Genomic DNA, 25,412 nt, shown 5'->3' with positions numbered 1-25,412 from the left:
TAGCAGTGTTTTAAGTACGATGTATGCCGGAAACAGCTGTGTATGAAAAAAGAAATATCACACAGTTCTCATCACTACCGGGCTCGAAAATGGCAGATATTTTTTTTATACAAAACTGATTTGACATGCACCCATTACGGAAACCAGAGGTCAGCTAATGTAATTTATTATACAATCATTTTACCATTATATTAAAGTGTCAGTAAAAAGTCTATTGGTGGGTGGCTGTGGGAGGGGGGGGGGGCAAAACTACATCTTTCTACAGGCTACACTTACGTATACAGAGTAAGAAGGTGAAGTACTTTGATATTTTAATGTTGTATATCATTTCTAAAGGCTATGTAGTGGTACTAGTTATTCTATTTTCACTTTGCGGTTGTAATGCACTTTATTTTGTAGCGGAGTGCACAGATTTGGTAGTTGTGAATAAGCAGGTGACCTGGGGTCCTACTTCAGCGTACGTTTTATCCTCCTGCCTAGCAAACAGGAAATAAACAATATAGTAGAAGAAGAGAAAACCAATTAATTTGGCGTATTTCTTTCCGGAATACTCTAGTTTATTAAACAAACAATTCAGAGTAGAGTTATTAATCCTAACCATCCCATGTAGTTCTAAACACTGGTTAAAGCTAATATTCAACATTAAAATATCGAATCAAAAATTAAGGTTAAGGTTAAAGGTTAAGGTTTATAGTTTAGGTTTAAGGTTATGGTTTAGGATTTATAAAAAGGTAGAAAACCCACGCTAAGTTTAAACGCATAATTCCAAAGGCAGGAGAAAGAGGACGTGAAACAGGTAGACAAAAAAGCTTTATTGTGAACTTATGAATTTTTTATTTTATAACTGAATATAATTGATATGAAAATAACAGCAATTTTTATTGCTGTGTTAAAAAAACGTTTAGGTATAATTTGTACAGATTAACTTGAATTTCTAATGATATATACTCAGTTTTCTTTGTATGTGCTAGTTTAAGTGTTTTTAAATTCGCCTAATGTGTGTATGTTAATATACATCGGTAATATCAAAGGATTTAAGTAGCGCCTGGGTGATAGGGTGAATGATTACATTTCTAGGTACCCTAGTAAAATTCTCTCTTCATAATATTGTTCTTATAACTAAATGGTACTCACAGATTAAGGTCAAGGTCAATAGTTTTAGTACAAACTTATTTGGTAGTATATAAACAATTAATCTAGTTCAATTATAGTTTATTTAGTTACATTTTTTTTAAGGTTAAAAGTGAAGGATTACGGATTACCTTATGGTTCACGTTAAGGTTCAAGGTCCATTTTTGAGAAATTTCATTTTAAGGTTAAAGTTTATAACCATCGTTTAGGTAAATAATTTAAGTCCTGGCCTAACTTTACATCTTAAGCTGCAAATCTACCATATTTTTTTGCAGAACATGTAAAGTCAAAGACGACCAAATGAGGTATAATTTATAGTTATTTTACGTATGATTTTATTTTATGACCTTATGTACAAGAACCACGCATAAAACACTAAAAGCAATATTAATGTTTATAAATATCTTGAAAAACTATAATGAAATTTCTTTTCATTTTTTTTCTGTTCCTTCAGAGCAGCGACGACGAAGAAGGCAGGTACTTTTGGGGTGTTTAATCAGCTGTGCGAGGTCCTCGACCACGTTCCTCAACTAAATGACGATAAGGGGAAGTATGTATGTGGGTTCTGTTGGAATAAACTTAACAAACTGCCAAAAATTGGGTATGATTTGAAAACAAAGCTCGAAGCTTTAAAAGAAGAAAGAATAAACCTATTAAAGACACTCAGAGAAAAATACAACACACAATCATCTGCGGTATTCACGCCAAAAACAAAGAAACGATGTATTGTGCATTCTCCTACCCCCCGTAAAACAAAACGATCCCTGGCTTTGACTCCACAACGGACTGGTGACCTCTCTGTAGCAGCCTGTGCCAATGAAATGGAACCCCAGCGCATGACAGAATCACCTGTGCCTTTTCAAGGAAAAGAACAACAAGCTCATGAGAGAGAGCAAGAAGTTAAAAAGAAACCAAAGAAACAACTCTTTTCTTCAAAGGTAGGACATACAACCATGCATGTGTAAAATAAAAAGTGGGACTAATGAACTTATCTATGCATAGAGAGTCCTATTCACATAACATTCAACAGCATCCTCCCTCTTCACCCCCCCCCCCCAAAAAAAAAAATGAAAAAAAATAATTAAAAACTGGATAAATTTAATAGTAAATAAGTAAATAGTAAATAACTGAGTCTGTGTTACTATACTTCTTGACAAATTTATGGCTAAAAGTCTATAGGTTCTACTTTATTATTATTCCACATAGGTTACGTACAGGACAAAGGCATCGAAAGACAAACTTGCAAGAACTATTTATTCATCCAGTTTAAAGCCACACATACTTGCATGTCTTTTGAGAGATATCAACAAGGACATGTCATCCGTTGTGTCTACTAAAACCAAATCAATTTTGAGACAAATTAAATGTGACAGCTTGGCCAATTTCAGCATGGATCTTTTTAATCAAGAACTTCAGGTTCAAGCACCTCTGACCTATAAAATTATTTCAACACTGGTGAAGGACTCGGAGGTTGGAACATCTGTTGGCTCAGCTGTGTTGTTAAACTTTCGAAACAAACACATGTCTTCCTTGCATCACATAATTGCTCAAGTTCTGGACCGAGGTGGTGCCACAAATGAGGTATCAATAATGTTTAATGATATTGATCGCTGAGAAGAAAAAAAAGTAATTCAGTTGAAAATAGTTTGTTAAAGCTGAATTGTTCCTCATTTCATTGAATTATTCGAATGAATAATATTACTATTAGTCTGTTTTACTCTTGTGGATTGTGACAATAATATCCATGCAAAATGATTATGAAAATGCTAAATTATTTGATTAAAACTAATTATCACAATCTAAAGGATAGAGGATCAATGATACTCAGGTATGAAGAAGATTGTGTGTACATGTACATATAGATTCGCACTTTAATTTTAAATGTAATTTAAAGAATTAAGTAAATATTAATGGTACATTTTATTAAAATATATTTCAGACACTAGCCACCCTAAATAAACTGGGACTCTGTGTGTCAACATCAGCTGCAGCAAAGCAACAGCAAGAACTTTTGAAACGACAGATGCAACATATTGAAAAATTGATGCTACAGGAGAGGGCGGAAATTGAGAAATCAGGTATGAAAGCATCGTCTGTGTCAGTGCAGTCAAGTGATATCATAGGTGATAATATTGATATCAGCAGGAATCCCTTACAAATGAGTGTTGACCGAAGACGTAAAAGTTGGCATTGGTTCCTACTGGTTGGTTTAGAAAAGAGAATTATAAATGATGCTTTAGCTGATGATTACCAATTAGGAGATATTTGTCGAATAGATAACAGTGTCTTTGTTCCAAGTGTTGAAGACTGCTCATCTCTAGAGGAACACTTCATATTTCATATTGCTCATGTCCTTGTCAAGAATGTGAATTGCCTCAAGAAGTATGCTAGTTGCCTACCCAAATTTATTGAACATTCTCATATCCATGAAAGTTCCCAAAAATCTGACTATGCTATCCTTGATATACTAGATAAAAGTGAAAACAAATCAGAGGATATGATAAGTATACTGCAATACATACATGAAACCTTCATTCCTCATACTGAAGGAGATAATCCAGTTGTACTGTCTAGAAAGGTTTTTGGAGGGGACGTGTTAACTAACGAACGCGCCTACTCAGCTCAACTGGCAATGTTGAATGGTAGCACAGATTTTGATCAGTTAGCTGGAGTAATTCATAGACCTGAAGGCCTTCGCAGAATGATGAACTTGTTATTGGTATTTCATCTCAACAGTTCGGCATTTCCAGTTCAATTTCCTTGTTTTTTTCAACTTTAAAAGGCATGTTGTTTGCTTTTTTATCCAACGAAAGGGGGGAGGGTATATTGAAATATTTTCCTGTCTTTTGTTGATATAATTTTACCAGACTTAATCTTGGGAACTTCTGTACAGTTTGATCTAAAAGCTGGTACACATGATACATGTAACTGCCATCTATGTGCACATGATAATTTCAATTAGAATGGACAATTTTTAAAAAAAACTCTATTTTTCAAATTATTTAGAAATTTAAAAAGTAATGTTCATTATTAGAGGGGGGGGGGGGGTCCTGTTTGGACAGCAATGGTTTATTACATCTACATACTAGTATAGTTTTTTTAAAGATGAAGATACCAAAACAATATAGTTGCATTTGGGTCATTCTCTTTAATTCAAGATATTGTCTCTGGCATGTGACATGTCTCTGGCATGTTTAATACTGATGTTTCATCATGTTTTGTTGGTTGAACTTTAAAGTAATTTAAAATTGTTTTTGATTCAATAGTTCATCTACCAAACTTTCTACAAGAAAACATCTGCAGGAGACAAAGGAAGTCTGGCATACCTTAGGAACCGAGTTGGAAGAATTGATGTCCAAGGAGCTGAAGAAGTGATTGGCAAATACAGGTATGTACTATATGTCTAAATCCCAGTATATAAATACACAATCAAGTACTGTAAACCAAAATTTATTCGCATGCGAGAAATTTTCGCAAGGTTCATGAGAGCCTCGTCGTCGCGAATATTTCTCGCCGCGAACCAGTCTTTATCGTAGGTTGTAATAACAAAATACGGCTCTGAATAAGGCTTGGTCGCGCACATTAGTCGTCGCAAACCAGTTTATTGGAAGTAATTCGTGAAATAAAGTCGCCGCGAATAAATATTGGATTACAGTACATGTATTCATGTCTGATATGACACTACAAAGACAACTTGACAACATGTTTGTGCTAAAAAGAAATTGGACGCTAAGAAAATAGTAATATTATTATATTTATATATATATATATATATATATATATATATATATATATATATATATATATATATATATATATATATATATACCTGACTTATGCATTTGGTAGACCGATTGTATTATTTTATCTTTATTAGGGAGACCAGTAGATTAGGGAGACATATTTTGGTCTCCGTATTATTTTGACCTTGTCTAAAATGTAATTGGCTGATCTTTAAATGAATGAATGGTGTGTCTTTGCCTAAAATGCATCAATGTGTCTATTATTCGACATCCAATAGTTGCCTTTTGTCTATATTTTTTCGTAAAAAGGAATTCAATCTGCCTCCATCGTATAATTAGCAATGACTATTTTTCTGCATTTAGGAGACCAACGAAAACTTGCAATATTGCAAAAAATCTAACATATATAATTTTTTTAGCCTTTAATTATTCTAAATGAACTTGTTTTCAAAATACTTTTTCACTTTTTATGTATAAAGCCTAACTAGAAAAAAAGTCGTTAATTTCTTGACCATGTTTGAACATTTGGCAAGTGCTCTCTGCCATTTGTTCCGAGTACTCTCGGAACGTCTCGGGTTAAAACAATGGACCTTTTAACGCCAGCGTGCTGCCTTTTAGGAATCAAAGCCATTTTATGGTAAGCACTTTTGATAATCCTACTACAATTGAACAAAGTAATGTTTTTATGAAGTTTTTTTTTTAAATATTCAAATAAAATAGGGCGATAATGTGTGCAACTTGACTATTTTACACCAAATGTTGATTAATCTTCGAGGAAATTCGAAACGAAGTTAACAATAAAAGCATGATATTCATTTCCACTGTACGTTTGATGTAATATGTAATTAAAGGATTTATCAGTACCTTCTCCGGAGCAAAAGTCGTCCCCATTCCCAATTGGAAATAAGTTCACTTCAGCAGCTGTCCAAATTATGATCCCAATTAGTATAGCAGTATTTTTCCCCAACTGGTAAATAGTTCTTATGTTTATTTCTTATCAAAAAATACTTCGTAAAATAACCAGAATGTCCATAAATGTTCAGTATTAACAAATGATTAAACCCATTTAACAAAACTGCAGTCATAAAAGTTTCAAAACACGCTGTAAACATCGCCAACTTTTAATCCGATTTTCCTCTGTTTTTCTAAAACATCGTTATTTTGTGGTATACAGTACAGTACTGTAAATGGTTCATGTTTTTTTTTTACACACACTAGACTGATATAAAAGTAAAAGGTAAATGTTATGAAATATTTCAAACAGAAAAATACATTCTCAATTTAAAAGGGGATATGTTGATAAATTCTTAATAATGTAATACTTTTATGACCAGTGTTGAAGGTGTTTATTTCAGGGAAAAAGACTTGTTCTAATAACTAAATATAGGAATATTATACATATATCTATATTGTGAAGTTAATTAGATTCTATTCAATTAAAGTCTAGCTCTTTGATTTTCCATTATGATAATAAATTCAGAAATCATGATGTATGCAACATATGATTTCTCCCAACTGCGTGAAATTGTCGATACATTTTCCCAATTCCAAAAAAAATGGCATTTTCAAAATAAAAAAAAGGCTGAAAAATCCCTGTAATTATATAGCTAGTTTATTGAAAATGGACAGAAAAGTTAACCGAAGAATGTCGATTTATGTAAATAGATAAACATGAAGAATTTTCTATATTACAGTTATATGTACCAGTAATATTGTTTTAAATTAATTATGTACGTAATGTAGATATATGTACATGTACCCCTTGTTACCTAAATGAATTAAAAGCAAATTAAGATCAGTTACTCTTTTTCACTAGTGGAAAGATAGCCGACTATTCTATGTACGAATTGACTTATTATAGGTAGGATAGTCAGGCCTCCATGTTTACAACCGGGATGCTCACTCCACATTTACAATTGTGACCCACATTTACAAATGTGACATCATAGTATCACTCTCGTTTGGCTTTTCGGATATTATCAGGTTTGTAAAATGTTTGGCTTTTGATGATTAATAATAATGTAAACAATGTGTCTGCAGATTCCCGTTGGGCTGAGTGTGATCTGTTGACCAGGCAAAACATGTATGTCTTGATTACACAGCGTTGTGCACAATGTGCTCTCAAGAACATTCAATCCAGAAGCATGACCAATGTAGCAACACTTTTAAAACTACTTTTTGATACTTGTATTAATTTTAATGTTTATGCGCACCCGGGGCGCCCTTCCCCCTGTAATTGTTGATTTATTAGAATAACATGACATGTTTCATACTTTATAGCATTAGAAATGGTCGATGGTTGTAAATATTTTGTTGTTTACCAATTTAATGTATGTTCTCACTAGAACATGCACATATGATATATGGTAGACTATTATCACATTCAACTCTCTTTCTCTCTCTCTCTCTCTCTCTCTCTCTCTCTCTCTCTCTCTCTCTCTCATTCTCTCTCTCTACAGCAGCGATTCATCTTATGACCTTTAAAAATCATGCACCTGCACTCTTGCGAGTATACAAAATGTTGTAAAATGTTCGTACTATATATTGTTCGTGCATTGCACTGCGATGATTTGGATCGCATTCAGTCGTGTCTGAATTGTGTGCATGTCCACAATTTTTAAGGAGACTTGATGCAAGCACTAAAATGCATGCAACAAATGCGAGACCTCATGCAATATATGAGAGAGCTCGTGCGAATCTAAAACATTCCGATCGCAAAGAGTTATTGTAAAGTGCTCGTACGCCAATTGTGAATGGGGCTTAATGTAGATGTTTATGAATCCAAAAGTTTTCTTTGCATATAAACAATGCTTTCACACAGGTGCTTGTGGTTTTAATGTAGGTTTTGGAGTTATTAGCACAACCAGTCATGTCAGTGGAGATTTTCTCCTGCAGGAGAAACATTAAAAGGACAGGATGGGGAGGAGAGATTGAAGACAAGCACAGAAAACAAAATATTTATCTATAAATATAATGGAAAAGAACTTTGGTAATACGATTTATACATATTTACATGAAGCTGGAGGTATGTAGCTCCTGATGTGAAAAAAAAAATTGAAGCAACGTTTATCCAAATTTTTTTTTCAGACCAGGAGATACAGACCTGCAGCTAAATGTAATATTTTAACATTTATGTATGGCAGTAATGTTTCTAGAAATAACTATAAACAATTCTAATTAAGTCAAGCAAAAATACCAGTAATTATATGCTTCTTATATAATTTAAGGTTTGATTTCTTTTTATGTACACTGTAGTATTGATGCTGTCAGGAGTGAACAACCATACATGTATCTGCCAGTTTGTAAATGATGGCAAGGACGATGCAAACTCCACCATAAACTCAGAGTGTTTAATGGAAGGGAATACCTATGATTGTTTGCTAAGAGAGACATTGTGGTTGGGGAAGAGATACTTCATGTATATTACTATGGTTGTGATGGGAAAAGCTTGCGGTGGCGCAGCAAGGTAGGAAAATGGTTGGATTAATTATACACAAAAAATAATTATTAAGAGAGAGTTTAGTGATTTACAATCAGGCTTTGGATATCTTGTTATCTGGCTTTGGTTTTGTTTTTGCATTTTTTCGTACATTGATTTGTTTTAAACTAATCTAAAAAATAGGTTTTTCTCAAAAATTTAAAAAGTATCAGAATAGATAATTTATATGTTTTTATTGAAAAACAAGCCTAAAACTTATGTTAGTGTTGTTAAATAGGTTAAAAATCGTGATCAATTAATCAGCAGAATTGGTTGTCTCTTGCCAACTGATGATCGGTCAATAATCGAATCGGTAACAAATTATATTAAATTCAATAATATGGGGCACTAAATTTTATGCTATGTATAATCTAAAATATATAAGTGCTATTTTCACTTCCTTTTAAAAGCTTATAAGACTTTTGCTGTATTTTTATTAGGTAGAATGTTACACATCTTTTGAGATTGAAGAAAACTCCCAGCTCACAACAGTTTTCATTTCATTCAATACAGATTAGAAAACAAAATGATAGGTATAATATTAATGTAATAAACCCAGACTGAGTATAATTGATTATAAAATCTAAAATCGATTATGATAAATCGACAACCTTTTCAACTGATCATTGATTGAAATTCAATCATCGTGACAACACTAGCCCCTGTTCATGTACATGTTTTTACCCGGTACTAGTTTTGATTGATTTCAGAAAAAGCTGTGATCCTTTTGATTTTGGTAATGGTTTTGTTAGGTTTTATTTCACTTTATTTTGTTTATAGTTGTTTGATTTTCTTTCAATTTTAACATTATATACGGTTCTTGTGCTGACCTGAATAGATTTATTTTGTTTTCATTATCAAGCACTACTAAATTAAAAGCTTGAAAGAGGTGTCCAGTTGTGCAGTGGACAATGCACCTGCTTATCACCACTGCGACCCAAGTTTAATCCCCATGATCGACAGTTGTTGTATATGATAGGGTACATTGGTCGCCTGCTTGGACACGTGGGTTTTCTCCAGTCACCCCAACTTCTTCCCACTTCATGACCCACTCGCGCTAACATCCATGCCAACAAAAAGCTATTAATATAAGTCAGTGTGCATTGTGAATCTGTCACTAATGTGGAGAGTCTCCTTTGCAGAACAAAATTGTTTTTTGTTAGATAAATTACAAAATCTGTTTCTGTAGTAAATATGTATATTTTGCAAATTGTTTACAGAATGTACTTCTTGAAAAATATACATTTACATAGAATTATCAGATTTGGTAGGTTAGTTAATTTAAGCATCAATCTGAATTGGAATTCATTTTTCACTGAATATTGGTACAGTCTTGTTTTTGTACCATGGCTGAAAAGTTTGATTTAGTCAGTGGTCTGTTGTCAGATTTATAAAAAAGAAACATCATGAATTACCAAATGTGGTAAACTAATAATTGATGAATGTTTATGAAAGAAAATTTTCTATACTGTTTTAATTTCTTTCAGTTCCCTCTGATGTGGATTCTGACCCATTTAGTGTATCAAACTACTCGCCAAGTTCTGATTCTGAATCAGATGAAAATAAGAAGGTTTTGGGTAATGTTATTATTTAAAGAATAATTTTGCATCTGCAGTCCATTTTCACTTTGCAAAAAATACCTGAAAGAACAAGAGGCTGAGAGTCCAGTCATTTTAAATAAGACTAAAGTAAATCCATTTATATTAACTAGATATACTTTGAAATGTAGTTGTGTATAACAATCTACATGTTGATCTGGTCTCCCTAATGCTGTGATAATGCATTAGATTTACATGATATGAGTGGAATGTACTGGATGTAATATATTTGTAACAGTTATATTTATTTTGTTTAATCATTAGGAATAAAATTTGCAATGATTTAAAAAAGTAAACGTAGAAGCTTGTATTTACAATACAATATATTGGTATTTTTACAGAGTCCACCCCAAATTCATTGAGAGCTAGCCGCAACACAATGGAAAAACAGGGCATCTTGACCCTCAGAGAAAACAGTGAGCATTTTGAAGCAGGTAAATGAATTAAATTCAATGTTGCAATGTTATTATGTTTTTAAGCAAGAAACATTAATACAGTCAGTGGGGTAGCTAGACCTGAAACGAAGTGCATGCTTAAAATGGCAGGGGGTGTGGGGGCCACCATGAGGCCCCCAGTGGGTCCAGGACAAAGCCCAGGGGGCGAAAGCCCCCGGAAGCTCATGGATTCTGACGATTTTTAACACCAAAAATTAAAGCAGAAATTGAAAGGAATGCTTACTATTTAGGCCTATTTTTAGGCAGTTAAAATTGTTTTGGTTTTAGTTTAGGCATAAAATAAAATCACAAAACTTATTAAAAGTTAAAAGAAGAATTTTTGTTTTGACATTTGCCTTTGACCCACTCAAAGCTTTTATTCTTAAGTTCATTTTCACATAGTTTATGGTAATGAATATCTCAATAAAGCTGTGATATTCTATCGGGGAAATTTAAAATGTGTAAAACTAAGTTCAACTGCAAAATAAATATTTGCCTTTTTAGGTACATGCATTGTGTACTGTTTCTTTAATATGGTACTTTAAGACCATATTGCGTGGCTATATTTGGTGCTTAATACGTCTTTGTTTAGCATTGATTTCGGATAAAGTAGGACCAAGTGACGGAAACGGGTTGATGGAATAACTAAGTATGGACCTTAATACTTGAATTCTTTTTTTATATTTTTTTTTTTTTATTTATTTTTTTACTGATTTTTCCCCCAAATGATGTGCATGCTCAGGCATATAAGCATACATGGTAGCTACGCCACTGACAGTGTACAATTTACTACTCAAGTCTAAGATTGCTCGTGATCTTGGGGCTTGGTCTCCCTAATGCTGTGATAATGCATTTGATTTCCATGATATGAGTGGAATGTAATAGATGTAATATATTTGTTATACTTATAAGTACATGTATAAGTCATTAGTAATAAGTTTTGCAAAGAGATAAAGAAGTAAACTTAGAAGCATGTATTTATGATACAATATATTGGTACTTTTTTACAGAGCCCACCCCAGTTTCATTGAGATCTAGCTGCAACACAATGGAAAAACAAGACAGCTTGACCCTAAGGTAAAGCAGTGAGCGGAGGTTGACAATGGTTTTCGAGGGGTGTCAATTTTAATAGATACCCTCCCAACAGGCACTATTCATTTTATTTTACTGAATGTCTTATTTTTAAAGAAAATTTTACTGCTTTTATTTAGAAATGAAGTAAATTCTACGACAAACCGTACGCTCATAATTTAAGCGCATGTAACAGTTTGTTGTGTTACCAATTGCCAAGTGTGTTGCTAACACTGAGGGTAATAGAACGGATTACCAACTGCGTCTAAACCAATCAGATTTCAGTATTTAACATTTAACATGAAAGTATAATAAAATTGTTTGTCTGGTCTCCCTAATGCTGTGATAATGCATTAGATTTCCATGATATTAGTGGAATGTAATGGATGTAATATATTTGTTAAGGTCTTCCGTTTCCAACGGAAGACCTTATAGTGATTGTAATGTTTCTTTTTATTATTAAGGTCTTCCGTTTCCAACGGAAGACCTTATAGTGATTGTAAGGTTTTTAAGGTCTTCCGTTTCCAACGGAAGACCTTATAGTGATTGTAAGGTTTTTTATTATTATTATTTTTTTTTTCCCCTTTTTTTGTCCACAAGATTTCTCAGAGATGGCTGGATAGATTTTCTTGAAATTTTCAGGACTAATAGAAAGTGTTAATATATCTAGGCGTTTTTTTCATTTTCTCAAAAATCATTTCCGGTCGTCCGTTTCCTGTCCCGCGTTGAAAAAGCTTGTACATTCGAGATCTCAAAAACGGTAGAGACTTTAACATCCAAACTTTGTGGGATGATAGACCTATAGTTGTAGATTTGTTTAAACTATTTTGTTTTGTTCGTCGTAACTTCCGGTCGTCACCGGAAGTACTTCAAAATTAACAACCTTTACGCATTAAATTCCTTTTCAATAGAATAAATATTTAAGCATTAATCTACACAAAAGTAATCTTTGCGATGTTATATCAACAACAAAATTCCACTTCCGGTGAGATATCTCAAATATCTCAGGTAGCTTTTTTGAAACACATTTTGTACAAACGAGATATCAGTGACTATAAGAGATCAAAGCACAAGACTATTATGGATGATAGACATTTGATTGAGGATGTGTTTAACCGGTTTCATTTTGTCTTCCGTCACTTCCGGTCCACACAGGAAGAGTTCAAACAAATCGAGCTGATTATCAGTTTAACGTTTTGTCTTTGATATCTGTAGTGTGCTCGAGTAACAATAAAATGCAAAGGGCAAGTATACAAAAAATAACTAATAAAATTTACATTAAGCACTTCCGTTTGTCCGTTTCCTGTCCCGAGACAAAAAACCTTATTTCGATGAGATCTCAAAAACGGTGACAAGTTGAACAATAAAACTTTGTGGGATGATAGACCTATGTATGTGCATGTGTTTACACTATTCTGTTTTGTTCGGCGTAACTTCCGGTTGTCACCGGAAGCTCTTAAAAAATAACTATTTTTACGCATTAAATTCTTTTGCCATAGAATAGATATAGAAGTATAAATCTATACATACGTTATCAATGCAATGTTATATCAACAAAAAAATTCTACTTCCGGTGAGATATCTCAAATATCTCGGGTAGCTTTTTTGAAACACATTTTGTACAAACGAGTTCTCAGAAACCATAAGTGATCAAAGCGCAAAACGTTCATGGATGATAGACATTTTATTGAAGATATGTTTAACCGGTTTCATTTTGTCTTCCGTCACTTCCGGTCCACACAAGAGGAGTTCAAACAAATCGAACTTTTTATCAGTTGAACTGTTTTTCTTTGATATTTGTAGTGAGCTCGATGAACAATAATGTACAAAAGACAAGTATACAAGAAATATTTAGTACAATTTACATTGAACACTTCCGTTTGTCCGTTTCCTGTCCCGAGACAAAAAAACCTTATTTCGACGAGATCTCATAAACGATGTCGACTTGAACAATCAAACTTTGTCGGATGATAGACCTATATATGTACATTTTTTTAAACTATTTTATTTTGTTCGGTGTAACTTCCGGTTGTCACAGGAAGCACTACAAATAATATGTTTTTTCTTTATTTATTTCTTTTACATGGAATGAATATATCAGTATACAATCTTAGATGTGTCATCTTTATAATGTTAAATTTTTTAAATAACTGTTCCTTCCGGTGAGATATCTCAAATATCTCTATGAAGCTTTCCCTTTTACAAATTTGATGCCCGCAAGATTTTTGTCACCGTAAGTGAATGAGACACAAAGCTTTCATGAATGATAGACATTTGATTGATGATATGTTTAGTGGGTTTTATTTTGTCAACTGCCACTTCCGGTTTTCACCGGTAGGATTAAAATAAATCAAATTTTTAACAACCAAACTTTGTAACCTGTTTTGTTTAGTTCGGTATTACTTCCGGTCGTCACAGAGAGTACTTCAAAAATTGATTTCTTTTTCAATCTCGTTGTTTTACATGGAAGTAACGTCTGGATACATAATTTACAATACTTATAATATTAACTATTTTCTCTATGTAAGAGAAGCAATGTCTACGGTTAAATTGATTCATGTATATAAAAACGGAAGACCTTTTTGTTGCTTTTGCAACAAGAGTCTAGTTTATTATTATTTTTTTTTTTCCTTTTTTTTGTCCACAAGATTTCTCGGAGATGGCAGGATAGATTTTTTTGAAATTTTCTGGAATGAGAGAGAATGATAATATCTCTAGGCGTTTTTTTCATTTTTTCAAAATTCATTTCCGATCGTCCGTTTCCTGTCCCGCATTGAAAAAGCTTGTCACCTCGAGATCTCAAAAACAGTAAAGTTTTGAACACCCAAACTTTGTGGGATGATAGACCTATAGTTGTAGATGTGTTTAAACTATTTTGTTTTGTTCGTCGTAACTTCCGGTCGTCACCGGAAGCACTTCAAAAATTATTGTTTTTACGCATTGAATTTCTTTTCCATAGAATAAACTTAAAACTATAATTCTATACATAAGTTATCTATGCGATGTTATATCAACAAAAAAATTCTACTTCCGGTGAGATATCTCAATTATCTCAGGTAGCTTTTTTAAAACACATTTTGTACCCGCGAGATCCCAGAAACTATAAATGATCAAATCATGAAACTTTCATGAATGATAGACATTTGATTGAAGATATGTTTAACCGGTTTCATTTTGTCTTCCGTCACTTCCGGTCCACACAGGAAGAGTTCAAACAAATCGAGCTGTTTATCAGTTTAACTTATTTCCATTGATATTTGTAGTGTGCTGGATGAGAAATGAAGTACAAAGGGCAAGTTTACAAGATATATTAAATACAATTTAGATTGAGCACTTCCGTTTGTCCGTTTCCTGTCCCGCGTTGAAAAAGCTTGTATCAACGAGATCTCAAAAACGGTAACGACTTGAACGATCAAACTTTGTGGGATGATAGACCCATAGCTGTAGATGTGTTCACACTATTTTGTTTTGTTCGTCGTAACTTCCGGTCGTCACCGGAAGCACTTCAAAAATAACTACTTTTTCGCATAAAATTCTTTTTCCATAAAATAAATATATAAGTATAAATCTATGCATAGATTGTCTATGCGATGTTAACTCAACAAAAAAATTCTACTTCCGGTGAGATATCTCAAATATCTCAGGTAGCTTTTTTGAAACACATTTTGTACAAACGAGATCTCAGAAACTATAAGCGATCAAAGCACAAAACTTTTATGGATGATAGACATTTGATTGAAGATGTGTTTAACCGGTTTCGTTTTGTCTTCCGTCACTTCCGGTCCACACAGGAAGAGTTCAAACAAATCGAGCTGTTTATCAGTTTAACTGTTTTCCTTTGATATTTGTAGTGAAGTCGATGAACAATTAAGTAGAAAGGGCAAGTACAAAAAAAATTTTTTAATTACAATTTACATTGAGCACTTCCGTTTGTCCGTTTCCTGTCCCGAGACAAAAAACCTTGATTCCTGGAGATCTCAAAAACGGTAACGACTTGAACGATCAAACTTTGTGGGATGATAGACCTATGTATGTACATGTGTTTACACTGTTTTGTTTTGTTCGGCGTAGCTTCCGGTCGTCACCGGAAGCACTTCAAAAATTTGTTTTATTCATTTTACATAAAATGAAAATATCAGTATACAATCTTACATATGTCATCTATATAATTTTAAATTGGCAAATAAATTTTACTTCCGGTGAGATATCTCAAATATCTCTATGTAGCTTTTCTTTTTACAAATTTGATGTCCGCAATATTTTCGTCATTGTAAGTGATTGAGACACGAATCTTTCATAGATTGTTTGATAGAATTTTGATTGGGGATGTGTTTAACGGGTTTAATTTTGTCAACTGTCACTTCCGGTTCTTACCGGAAGGGTTCAAACAAATCCTGTTTTTAACAAGTTTAGCTGACTTTCTTGGAATTTCATCTAGCCTGATAAACAGTGATGTACATTAAGCAAATGTACGAGAAATACCAGCTTTTGTTTTTATTAATCACTTTCGTTCGTCCGTTTCGGTCCCGAGACAAAAATATTGTTTCAAAGAGATCTTAGATTTGGCAGAGCCGTGAACAACCAAACTTTGAGGAAAGATTGACTTATGATTGTACAAATGGTTAACATTTTTGTTTAGATCGGCGTTACTTCCGGTCGTCACAGAAAGTACTTCAAAAATTGATTTTTTTTCATTCTCGTTGTTTTACATGTAAGTAACGTCTGGATATATCATTCACAATAATTATCATATCAACTTTTTTTTGCATGTAAGAGAAGCAATGTCTTACAGTTAAATTGATACATGTATATCAAAACGGAAGACCTTTTTGTTGCTTTTGCAACAAGTGTCTAGTTAAGGTCTTCCGTTTCCAACGGAAGACCTTATAGTGATTGTTAGGTTTTTTCTTTCTTTCTTATTATTATTATTTTTTTCCCCTTTTTCTCTCGTGAATTTCTCAGAGATGTCTTGATGGATTTTTATAAAATTTTTAGGAATGACATAAAATAAAAAGATCTAGAGGATTTTTTTAAAAAATACTCTAAATTTACTTCCGGTCGTCCGTTTCCTGTCCCGCGACAAAAAGCTTGTCACCTCGAGATCTAAAAAACGGTAAAGACTTAAACATTCAAACTTTGTGGGATGATAGACCTATAGCTGTAGATGTGTTTAAACACTTTTGTTTTGTTCGTCATAACTTCCGGTCGTCACCGGAAGCACTTAAAAAATATATTTTTTTACGCATCAAATTTTTTGTCCATAGAGTAAATATATAAGAATAAATCAATACATAAGAAATCTCTGCGATGTAATATCAACAAAAAAATTCTACTTCCGGTGAGATATCTCAATTATCTCAGGTAGCTTTTTAAAAACACATTTTGTACCCGCAAGATCTCAGAAACTATAAGCGATCAAGACACGAAACTTTCATGGATGATAGACATTTGATTGAAGATGTGTTTAACCGGTTTTATTTTGTCTTCCGTCACTTCCGGTCCATACCGGAAGAGTTAAAATAAATCGAGCTGTCTATCAGTTTAACTGTTTTCCTTTGATATTTTTTAGTTAGATAAATGAAAAATAATGTAAAAATGGCAAGTATACAAGAAATATTGAATACAATTTAGATTGAACACTTCCGTTTGCCCGTTTCCTGTCCAGAAACCAAAAACCTTATTTCGACGAGATCTCAAAAACAGTTACGACTTGAACAACCAAACATAGTGGGATGATAGACCTATGTATGTACATGTGTTAACACTATTTTGTTTTATCCGGCGTAACTTCCGGTCGTCACAGGAAGTACACCCAATTTTGATTTTTTTAAAAATATTTTGGTTTTTTAGCATTGAAGTAACATTTAGCTATAGAAATACAAAAAGTCATCTACACATGGTAAAAAAAAGATCTACTTCCGGTGAGACATCTCAAATATCTCAGGTAGCCTTCTTTTTTAAAAACAAAGTACCAACAAGATCTCAGAAACTGTGATAGATCAAGACTTATATAGATGATGGACATTGATTGAACATGTGTTTAACGGGTTTCATTGGGTCCTACGTCACTTCCGGTTAATACTTGAAACGTTCAAAAGCAATATAACTTTTTTTAAAACTTTTAACTTTTTCAAAAACATTTTACTCAATGTGATGAACAGTAACGTACGTAGGTAAATGAATTAAAATATCTACTCTCCGTTTCTTAAATCACTTCCGTTTGTTCGTTTCCGGTCCCTAGATAAAAACCTTTTTTCAACGAGAAATTATAACTAACGAAAACTTGAACATCAAAACTTTGAGGAGAGACAAAATGTACATGTATCCATTTTCTTATTACAAGATAACTGGATATTTTGTGCAGATTAATACATGAGGAACGGAAGACCTTTTTGTTGCTATAGCAACAAGAGTCTAGTTATTATTATTTTTTTTTTTTCCCCTTTTTCTCTCGTGAATTTCTCAGAGATGTCTTGATGGATTTTTATAAAATTTTCAGGAATGACAGAAAATAAAAAGATCTAGAGGATTTTAATTAAAAATGTTCTAAATTCACTTCCGGTCGTCCGTTTCCTGTCCCGCGACAAAAAGCTTGTCACCTCGAGATCTAAGAAACGTTAAAGACTTAAACATTCAAACTTTGTAGGATGATAGACCTATAGCTGTAGATGTGTTTAAACACTTTTGTTTTGTTCGTCATAACTTCTGGTCGTCACCGGAAGCACTTAAAAAATATTTTTTTTTACGCATCAATTTTTTTGTCAATAGAATAAATATATAAGAATAAATCTATTCATAGGAAATCTCTGCGATGTAATATCAACAAAAAATTTCTACTTCCGGTGAGATATCTCAATTATCTCAGGTAGCTTTTTTAAAACACATTTTGTACCCGCGAGATATCAGAAACTTTAAGCGATCAAGACATGAAACTTTCATAGATGATAGACATTTGATTGAAGATGTGTTTAACCGGCTTCATTTTGTCTTCCGTCACTTCCGGTCCATACCGGAAGAGTTAGAAAAAAAGACTGTCTATCAGTTTAACTGTTTTCCTTTGATATATTTTAGTTAGATAAATGAAAAATAATGTACAAAAGGCAAGTATACAAGAAATATTGAATACAATTTACATTGAACACTTCCGTTTGCCCGTTTCCTGTCCAGAGACCAAAAACCTGATTTCGACGAGATCTCAAAAACAGTAACGACTTGAACAACCAAACTTTGTGGAATGATAGACCTATGTATGTACATGTGTTAACACTATTTTGTTTTATCCGGCGTAACTTCCGGTCGTCACAGGAAGTACACCCAATTTTGATATTTTTATCATTCACAATAATTTTCGTATCCATTTTTTATTTATGTGAGAGAAGCAATGTCTTTCAGTTAAATTGATACTTCTATATCAAAACGGAAGACCTTTTTGTTGCTTTTGCAACAAGAGTCTAGTTATATTTATTTTTATTAATCATTAGGAATAAACTTAGCAATGATATAAAGAAGTAAACTTAGAGACTTGAAATTGCAATACAATATATTGGTACTTTTTACAGAGTCCACCCCAAATTCATTGAGATCTAGCTGCAACACAATGGGAAAACGGGACATCTTGACCCACAGAGAAAACACTGAGTATTTTGAACAAGGTAAATGAATTAAACTAAATGTTGCAATGTTATTATGTGATCCTGGGGCTTGGTCTCCCTAATGCTGGGATAATGTATTTGATTTCCATGATATGAGTGGAATGTAATGGATGTACCGGTAATATATTTGTAATTTTTATTTTAATTAGTCATAAGGAATAAAATTTGCAATGATTTAAAAAGTAAATGTTGAAGCTTGTATTTACAATACAATATATTAGTACTTTTATACAGAGTCCACCACAGATTTATTGAGAGCTAGCCGCAACGCAATGGAAAAACAGGACATCTTGAACCTCAGAGAAAACAGTGAGCATTTTGAACAAAGTAAATGAATTAGAATCAAAGTTGCAACGTTATAATGTATAACAATTAACATGTTTGTCTGGTCTCCCTAATGCTGTGATAATGCATTTGATTTCCATGATATGAGTGGAATGTAATGGATGTAATAAATTCTCCTATATGTAATAATATTCCTAAATATAAATACACTGTGTTAGAGTAAAATCCCAAGAGATCCGAATATCAACATGGTGTGTAACTATGAAGCGAGCAAAAAGTGTTGAATCCTTCAATAATATGAATTAAATATTTAGATGAAAAGTGTTTACAGCCTCAGAATGGTTTGTTATGAATAATTTGACTGTTATTTTCAATACAACTTCATTATTTTTCTCAAAAATCGATTCGGAGCGATTCTGCAATTTTCTGCTACATTACGGGTATATGGGAGGCATTCCTGTCAGATTATTATAACTAAGCAGAGTGTAGTGAAATTAATAGCATTATTGTAGGCTTAAAGCTTGGTTATGTAATTGTAAACAATACGGTGCGTCGATGTAGTAAATGTCCGATATCATATGCAATGTCAACCCGTGCACGCACGGGTCAAAGTCTAGTAAGAATAATTAATTTTGACTTTTGAAAGAAAGTAATCATTTTATGATTGATAAAGCCACAAAAGGGGCAACTGTTTCTTTAAAAGATTTCTTGTTTTAAACTTTATTTATGCAATAACGATTCTTTGATCTTTTGCAGTTCCATACCATTGTTTTCCCTCTCTCAGTTCCTGTGATGAAAGAAGTCAACTTGATAGGTTTGTTTCAATCTATTATGTGAATGTTTTCCTTGTTTGATAATAGGTTAGTCATACATATGTAGCTGCAACAATGTAGCCCTCTCCGAGTTTTTATAACTGATGTTTACTCCCCCCCCCCAAAAAAAAAACAAAAGAAAAAAAACAGGAGAGGGCTACATTATTTCAGCTAGGTGTTTTGAATGCTGGCTTTTGAATGACAATGTATAGATGGAGTTATTTCCTTGTGACTTGTGACAGAGACTGTAGTGCACAAATCCATTTGACTTTCAAGAAATGTTCAGATAGTAATGAAAATGTAAAGTGTTTAATTACATTTGCTGAGTACCACTTTCAATACTGTAAAAGGGATTATTTACATGTAAGGGAAACTTTACACTTAAGCTTAAAACTGGGTAAAATACCCCCACATTTGCATATGGGCAGTGCTTTAGTGTGGTAAATCACTGTGTATGTATTTCTTTTTTTTTTTTCTTCACTAAATAATTTTTGTATTTGTATACATTTTTGAAATTTATCTAAAAGGGTGAGTGTCGGAGTTACATGTGCACAATCCTAAAGGTCCAAGTACAGCACCTGAATCACATGTGACTGAAGAAGATTTGATGTCCAAACCCTGCGAGAGTGGAAATGCAAATGCATCGGATGTTACACCACAAGGTGATCAGTCTTTTTTTTTATTTGTGTGAATCTGTGTGTGGTAGTGGTGGTGGTGGTGGGGGGGTAATAGAAGTCATATTATTGAAATGATAAAAACTTTTCTCAATAATTTTCTTTCTTTATTTAAGATGACAATGGTACATTGATTTGCATCGTTTAATAATTAAAACCCATCCATAATGTTTTCTCTTTTCATTACGTTTTATGCATGCCTGTCCTTAGAATTTGCAAAGTAAGATATTCATGATATTGTTATTACAGAGTGCTTCTTTGAGATTGAAGATGATAATGGAACTAAAGTTCTTGCAAGCCCAGTTGCAGCCAAGAAGACTAAAAGCAGCTCAGGTGATATATCTTTGTTGCTTGGTCTATCTATCCACAATTTGATGAATTAGCAATTTTTAGGTCACCTGAGTTTATTGCTATCCGTTTTCGTCCGTTATCGTGCATCGTGCCTTAACAATTTTACATTTTTAACTTCTTCTTAAAAACTACAGGGCTGATTATAACCATTTTTGATGTGAGGCATCTCTATGGTGAGTGGAATCTAAATTGTAGAATTCATGGCTCTACTACCCACGGGGCGCCACATGTGGGGCCAAATTTGCAAAAAAAGAGCCAAATTTTAAAAAATATTCTTCTCTATTCCTGCACATGTTAGGAAAAAACTGGTTGCATAGTTATAATGTCCATGAAGCCCTCTACATAAATTGTGAAATTCATGGCCCCTGGGTCAGGGGTTCAGGCTCTAGAATGGGGCCAGTATGGCCATATAGTATATATGTATTTAATCTTAGAAAATCTTCTTCTCTACCCAATATATATTTGTTAAAACTAAATGCATGATTATGATGTCCATATTGTGAAATTCATGACCCCTGGGTCAGGGGGTTCAGGCTCTAGGGTGGGGCCAATATGGCCATATAGTAAAAATGTATTAAATCTTAGAAAATCTTCTTTTCTACTCCCATATAAATATATATATATCTGGTTATAAAGTCCATGAAGCCCTCTACCAAAATTGTGAAATTAATGACCCCCGATTCAGGGGTTCAGGCTCTAGGGTGGGGCCAATATGGCCATATAGTAAAATATTTTAAATCTTAACAAATCTTCTTCTCTACTCCCACACATGTGGGCAAAAAACTGAATACATGGTTACGATGTCCACTAACTCCTCTACCTAAGTTGTAAAATTCATGGCCCCTGGGTCAGGGGTTCAGGACATGAGGGGGGGGAGGGGAGGCAATATAGTGTTAACGCATATAATGTTATAACATTTTCTTCTCTATTCTCACACATCTGTATAAAAAACTGACCTATAATTATGTTTACCAGGAAGTCCTCTACTGAAATTTTAATTTTCATGTCCCCTGGAGTATGGGTTTTAACTCTAGGGCAGGGCCAAAATGGATATATAGGTGTTATTGCATATAATGTTAAAAAATTATCCTTTTTACTCCCACACACCTGAAAGGAAACTGAATTCATGATTTTGTAGACCCGATCTTTTAAGTTTTTTGCCAAAATTGTAGGTTTCACAGTTCTTTTTGAAAGATTTCAGGCAGGGAGGTGGCCGTCATTACTAATTTATGATTTTTCTACTCCAGAATAAAACCTAATTAATTAAATGCATATATGAGACTCCTCGACAAGTTTGTGTATGGGTTATATGCTACTCAGGTGACCGTTACAGGAATAGAAACAAATTTCTCATGGAGATTTATAATGTGATATGTTTACATCTTTTCACCATTCGGAACCCACTTGAAATACCTCATACAATTTTTCAATTATGTCATCCAGGCTATTTCATGGCCGATGCAATGCAAAATCCCTATAGGCTTTCTATTTTGGGTTGTGTATTGAAGCCTAAAGCGGTAGAGGGGGCATTTCAAAACAGATAATCTTGACATATAAGTGGATGAATGTAGTTCGAGCATGAATGTATTTATGAAAATCAAAATATTCAGCAAGAAGTAGTGGAAGCAAAAACCATACAGAGTATGGTATGCCTTGAATCTATACATAGGTATTATCCTTTTTACATGAATATGTAACAATATAATAATTCTGATTGTTCATATTTTTTTTAAAATCTTTTCAAGGTAAAAGAGAAATCCAGGAGTTTCGAACGGCTTGATGAGAGGACCAAATTTTTAAAGATTAGATCTAAAATCTTCAACGAGAGAAAAACAACAAGACTTAGGACATTTAAAAAATTAAATGAAATGAAATCAATGAAAAAGCAAACATGAATCTCATCATTTTACATGTAATGTAACTGTAATGTAACAACAAGACGTAGGGCATGTATGATAATTTATTTTTAGCTCACCGAGACGAAGTTCGGCGGAACTTATGCTATACTGCTGGCGTCGGCGTCCGGACCTGGTAAAAGTTTTTGTTGCAGGTCCTGTATCTTAGTTATTTCTTGTCCTATCTTCACCAAACTTGCATGGATGATGCATCTGGACCTTTTTATGAACTTGAAAAACTTGGATGCTGAATCTGGGCAATGAATTTTAGATGCTGGAGGTTAAGGTTTTTGGAACAGGTTAAAGTTTTTGGTGCAGGTGGCCTTTGATAGCAATTTCTAAATTACTACTGATCCAAACTTGCATGGATGATGCATCTTAAGATACTGATGCACCTGAAAGGCTTGTATGCTGAATCTTAGCCATAGGATTCGGATGCTGGATGAGGTTATGTTTTTGGAACAGGTCATATATTAAATTTATTTAGTACTATTTCAAACTTGCATAGTTGATTTAACTATAATATAAATGAATTGCAAAGGTAGCTTCAGATGCAGAGCCTGATCTTCATAATCAAGGATCCAAAAAAATATATCTTAGTAATTACTGGTCCTAACTTAACCAAACTTGAATTGATGATGCGTCTTATGATACTGATGCATCAGGCAGGCTTGAATGCCGAATCTGAGTCATAGGTTTTGGATGCTGGATGAGGTTTAGTTATTTTGGAACAGGTCACATGATTTATAGACAATAGCTGGCATAGTTAATTTAACTATTATATAAATAAATCATAGAGGTAGCTTCAGTTTCAGATCCTGATCTCTATTATCAAGGATGTTTAAAAAGAATATCCTACCTCACTCTAACCTGATTGATAGATGTGTTTGTTGTTAAATGATATAACATGATTCATATGATATAGTATTGTCAGATTTGATACACTATTGTTTTATATGATACAATGTTATATCATATATTATATTATAAAAAGTTAGTAGGATATTGTATCAATATTTTTGTGCATTATGATATGATATTGTATCATTATATTGTAATGTAAAGTATTTTTTATTATGATGAAATGTTGTATAAAATGATAATATATTATATACTATTTTATCACATGCTATTGTTTCATATTATATTGCCATATTTAATATGGTATAATATGATACAATATTGTATTGTAATATATAATATCTTATCACATGATATGATATTGTATAAAATGATATTGGTTTATATAATATATTATTTTATTACATGAAATAGTATTATTTGATATTGGAGTATCTAATATTGTAACATATGATACGATATTGTATAAAGTGATATTGTATTATATAATATATTACTGTATCACATGATATTGTATCATATGATTTGATACAATGTTGAATCAAGTTATATTGTATCTTATGATACAATATCATATTATGTATCAAATATGATATAATATCATACAATATCATACTTAAGTATACAATATAATATAATGTGTTACAAAATTGTGATGTATTATGTGATATGACATTGTATCATATATTATGATATTGTATTATGTGATCCAATGCAATAATGTATTTAACATGACACTATGTCATATCATATGTTACAATATCATATTGCATTATTATTTATTACAGTATTTTATTTTTATTATTATATGTGTGTATCTTATATTAATATATGAAATAAACATATGATTATTATCCAATTTTTTAACATATGATATAGTAATATATTGTTTCGAAACAGTATCCATAGATATCCAAGATCATTAACTATGATTTTCAGGTAATTTGATAAAGGTGGTCTCATAAAGGTGATGCTTTATAAAGGTGATGCCTCGTCTCGGTGCTTTGTAATCTGTGACTACCTTTGTTTCTTATAAGGCAAGAAAGTGGCCCCTAAACGTGATATGTATTGCAGACGACATCCTAATGTTTTTATGTTTGAAAATTTGGAATTTTTTTTAGCTGCATAATCCTGTTCGTCCTTTAATATTTTTTATGCCATGCATTTGATCAGTCATTTTTGCTCCCAGAGTAACTTTTAAACTTTGTCAATTTCTTACATGTGTACTTATTATCAATGTTATTCATTAACATTTATTAATGAATGGTTCATTCAATACGTGATCTTTGATCACCTTTTTTTATTGTTATATATGAATTATGAAGAATATTAAGTAAATCAATTTTAAAAACTTTATTTTCTTGAAATGTATGAAATTTGAAATATGAAGGTTGAAAATAGATTATGAATATTTTGATTTCATAAAT

At 32.7% G+C, this 25,412-nt stretch overlaps 2 protein-coding genes across 5 annotated transcripts; both read left to right on the top strand.

Annotated features, from left to right (window-relative positions):
• Window positions 1-1,431: 1,431 nt before the first annotated feature.
• On the top strand, window positions 1,432-4,559 carry LOC117685206 (uncharacterized). The gene is made up of 5 exons (XM_066087836.1): window positions 1,432-1,436; window positions 1,586-2,069; window positions 2,338-2,712; window positions 3,071-3,209; window positions 4,398-4,559. The coding sequence occupies exons 1-5, from the start codon at window positions 1,432-1,434 to the stop codon at window positions 4,460-4,462; spliced, it is 1,068 nt and encodes a 355-aa protein (XP_065943908.1). The 3' UTR covers window positions 4,463-4,559.
• A 556-nt stretch (window positions 4,560-5,115) lies between these two features.
• LOC136272884 (uncharacterized) lies at window positions 5,116-23,173 on the top strand. Of its 4 annotated transcripts, none has more exons than XM_066075868.1 (13): window positions 5,117-5,511; window positions 5,726-5,844; window positions 6,736-6,857; window positions 7,717-7,863; window positions 8,130-8,340; window positions 9,840-9,929; window positions 10,292-10,384; window positions 19,015-19,107; window positions 19,342-19,434; window positions 20,149-20,206; window positions 20,732-20,866; window positions 21,128-21,211; window positions 22,975-23,173. In XM_066075868.1, exons 7-11 carry the CDS (start codon window positions 10,330-10,332, stop codon window positions 20,763-20,765), a joined length of 333 nt encoding a protein of 110 aa, XP_065931940.1. In that variant the 5' UTR covers window positions 5,117-5,511; window positions 5,726-5,844; window positions 6,736-6,857; window positions 7,717-7,863; window positions 8,130-8,340; window positions 9,840-9,929; window positions 10,292-10,329; the 3' UTR covers window positions 20,766-20,866; window positions 21,128-21,211; window positions 22,975-23,173. The 4 variants fall into 4 exon arrangements, 3 of the variants coding, with proteins under 3 accessions (XP_065931942.1, XP_065931940.1, XP_065931945.1); XM_066075873.1 differs by having other exon boundaries at window positions 5,306-5,511; window positions 19,342-19,416; XM_066075870.1 differs by lacking the exon at window positions 21,128-21,211 and having other exon boundaries at window positions 5,116-5,511.
• Window positions 23,174-25,412: the final 2,239 nt, after the last annotated feature.

This window comes from Magallana gigas, chromosome 1 (genome assembly GCF_963853765.1).
Source record: "Magallana gigas chromosome 1, xbMagGiga1.1, whole genome shotgun sequence".
NCBI lineage: Eukaryota > Metazoa > Mollusca > Bivalvia > Ostreida > Ostreidae > Magallana > Magallana gigas.
The sequence above is the reverse complement of the archived record's forward strand: the minus strand, read 5'-3'. Positions and strand labels throughout refer to the sequence as shown.

Coding starts and splice junctions, on each gene's coding strand:
- LOC117685206 (XM_066087836.1), top strand. Junction 2,713..3,070: donor GAGGTGGTGCCACAAATGAG/GTATCAATAATG, acceptor AATATATTTCAG/ACACTAGCCACCCTAAATAA. Junction 3,210..4,397: donor GGCGGAAATTGAGAAATCAG/GTATGAAAGCAT, acceptor TTGATTCAATAG/TTCATCTACCAAACTTTCTA.
- LOC136272884 (XM_066075870.1), top strand. CDS start 10,330: ATGGAAAAACAGGGCATCTTGACCCTCAGAGAAAACAGTGAGCATTTT. Junction 19,435..20,148: donor CAGTGAGCATTTTGAACAAA/GTAAATGAATTA, acceptor GATCTTTTGCAG/TTCCATACCATTGTTTTCCC. Junction 20,207..20,731: donor GAAAGAAGTCAACTTGATAG/GTTTGTTTCAAT, acceptor TTTATCTAAAAG/GGTGAGTGTCGGAGTTACAT.